Here is a 2494-nt window from a genome sequence, read left to right as displayed (position 1 = left end):
ACTTTGGGAATCACATGAATCGTGGACTGTCATGACCAAGCTGCGATACCTGTACCTGCACAAGGGCACTACCCGCATAAATCCATTCGATATACGTAAAAACATTTTGAAACATGCTTGAAAACAGAACCAAGGCTAGTTTTATGGCAAAAAATGGTAAAAACCCAAAAAATATGGTAATTTAGGAGTTTTTACTATAAATAGGGGGGGTAATAAGTCATTTTTACCATTTTACTATTTGGAGTGCGAAGAACGTGGAGAAGCCAAAAGTTGACGGAGCGATTTCCAGCCCATCCGGAGACCATTTTCAGATCTGCTTCTTCCAGGTAGATTCCCATTCCTTTGCCCTGCATTCTGGTTCATTTTAGGAGTTTTTTAACGGTCGGATAGGCCCAATTGGGCATTTTTTATTTGCATGGGTGCGCCCTCGGTCAGCGCGGAAATTGCCCACGGGGTCGCGCTGATCGAAAAATAGGCAATGTAACCAACTTCGGGTCAGCGCGGAAAAGGCGTGTTCTTCCGCGCTGACCTCGCATTTTTAACAAAGAGCTGCCATTGTCAGCGCGGCTGTTTCTAAAACAGTCGCGCTGGCGCGGAAAAATTTTGTTTCTTTGAAAATGAACGTGAATTTTTTCCTGGAAGCACTTCTGATCGGTTTTATTGTTCATGCAGGACATCATGGCTTTTCAATGGCAAGAGAGAGTTCACGATGTGGAGGATGTGGCTGCTTGGGGAGACGTAAATTGTTGCAACGCCATGCGGGCGTGTGGATTCATGAAATTCTTCCTGACGCCGCGTCTAAGGGCCCAACATGATTTGCTGGAGCTGCTGATCAGGGCATGGAACCCGGTGGACCAAAAATTCACCATCCGCGGTCACGACATCGAGTTCGATCATATGGACATCTTCTTCTTGACTGGGCTGTCGCGCCGAGGTGGGAGGCCCATCTTAGAGGGGCAGCGACCTAGCGGTGGTACCCTGGATGACTTAATGGCTGAGGTTTGCCCAGGGGCAGTAAAGACGCGGAGTGGGAAGTGCTCGATCCCCACAGTGAGAGACATAGTGTTGCGCACCATCCTGTTCATGGTGACCCGGGCAGCGGGCAGCATGGCGAACCATGAGGCGTCCAAGACTCATCTCCTACTAGCCCTCGAGTGTCTCAAGCCTACCGTGTTCGACTGGTGCACTGCAGTGTGCAACAATATGAAAAGGCAGTTGAGCAACTGCCGTCGCGGAGAGACGAAGCAGTTCGGGTATGGATCGATCCTGGTCCCGCTTATTCTGGAGCGAGTACCAGCCATGCGGCTGCAGTCTATGGCTGTGGATGCCCCCAGAGATCCTCGAGAGACGAGGGCCACTCGATGGGCTCGGATTATGCCACGTGGGGGTGGCGGCCGACCACATAGCTGGGGGGTATATTTCAGAGACTGGTTGGACCAACAGGAGATCTTCGTACAGGATTGGCCATATGCAGGGATGGATTTCCGCAATGATCCTGACTTGGTGCTGCCTCCGGGTGAACAGTGGGATGATGCAGGTATGACACTTTTTGTCTTTTTGAGTTTTGTATATTTTTTTTATTATGTACATGTCCTAATAAATGTCTTGTCACGCAGATGTAGGGCCTACTAGACCGATTGGCCTGGCTGTCACGGCACGGAGAGAGGGCCCAGGAGCCGGAGCTTTGGCCTTAGCCCCTCCAGAGGCCAACACGCCAGAGGTTGTGGCTCGCAACCTTGAGGGGTTGCTGGAGGGGGTACCGGATTTCCAGGGGGTTGAGGAGGTCCCTGTGGAGCATCAGATCCACACAGTGGGTGTGGAACCCAGAGTGCACCGCCTTCTGAGGCGGGTAGCACGAGCGGCCGTGTACTACAGAGAGCACCACCCAGCCGATTAGTCACCTAGGTTTTATTTCCACTGTTTATTTTGAGACATTATGACTTGGATGTACTGAGATTTTGGGACACGTACTTCTATTTTTGAGCGCCTCGGTGCGCCACACGATATATATATATATACATACCGGTTTTTGGATGAGTCGTTGATGATGTATTATCTTGTGTTATGCGTTTGTTCAGTACAATTTGTGATCTTATGTATGGATTTGCATGACACTCGACTCATGGATTTTATATGTTTAATGCAAGCTTAAAAACACACGTGCAAACTATGCTTGGAATGACTTATTTACATATGCTTATGGTCTTACTATGGTGTTCTTTCCTTCTTTGTATGATGTTTATCTGTTTCGCAAATGTCTGTCTAATACACGATTTGCCAATGCATCAGTCAACGTATTTAATCGTCTTGGAATATGCTGATAAGTAATGAAATCAAAACTCCGTTCTAACAATCTCACACGTAGGTATAACCTTAATATGCGCTGGTCTCTGACGGAATATTGCCTGTTAAGTTGATGGACCACCAACTGGGAGTCCAGGTTTACCACTAGCTCTCGGATGCCGAGGTCAACTGCTTCGGCAAGCAATTCTAT

General features: G+C 48.5%; 1 protein-coding gene across 1 annotated transcript; it reads left to right on the top strand.

The window, feature by feature from the left end:
- The first annotated feature begins 1240 nt into the window (after positions 1-1240).
- LOC149197971 (uncharacterized) lies at positions 1241-1911 on the top strand. Its single transcript, XM_089404029.1, has 2 exons — positions 1241-1537; positions 1617-1911. The coding sequence occupies exons 1-2, from the start codon at positions 1300-1302 to the stop codon at positions 1895-1897; spliced, it is 519 nt and encodes a 172-aa protein (XP_089260155.1). The 5' UTR covers positions 1241-1299; the 3' UTR covers positions 1898-1911.
- Positions 1912-2494: the final 583 nt, after the last annotated feature.

The sequence above is a fragment of the Pinus tabuliformis genome, chromosome 2_2, assembly GCF_031772625.1.
Source record: "Pinus tabuliformis cultivar Carrire ecotype Pingquan chromosome 2_2, CPIR1, whole genome shotgun sequence".
Taxonomy (NCBI): Eukaryota; Viridiplantae; Streptophyta; class Pinopsida; order Pinales; family Pinaceae; genus Pinus; species Pinus tabuliformis.
Note: the sequence above shows the minus strand (reverse complement) of the source record. Positions and strands in the feature narration are given on the sequence as shown.

Coding starts and splice junctions, on each gene's coding strand:
- LOC149197971 (XM_089404029.1), top strand. CDS start 1,300: ATGCGGCTGCAGTCTATGGCTGTGGATGCCCCCAGAGATCCTCGAGAG. Junction 1,538..1,616: donor TGAACAGTGGGATGATGCAG/GTATGACACTTT, acceptor CTTGTCACGCAG/ATGTAGGGCCTACTAGACCG.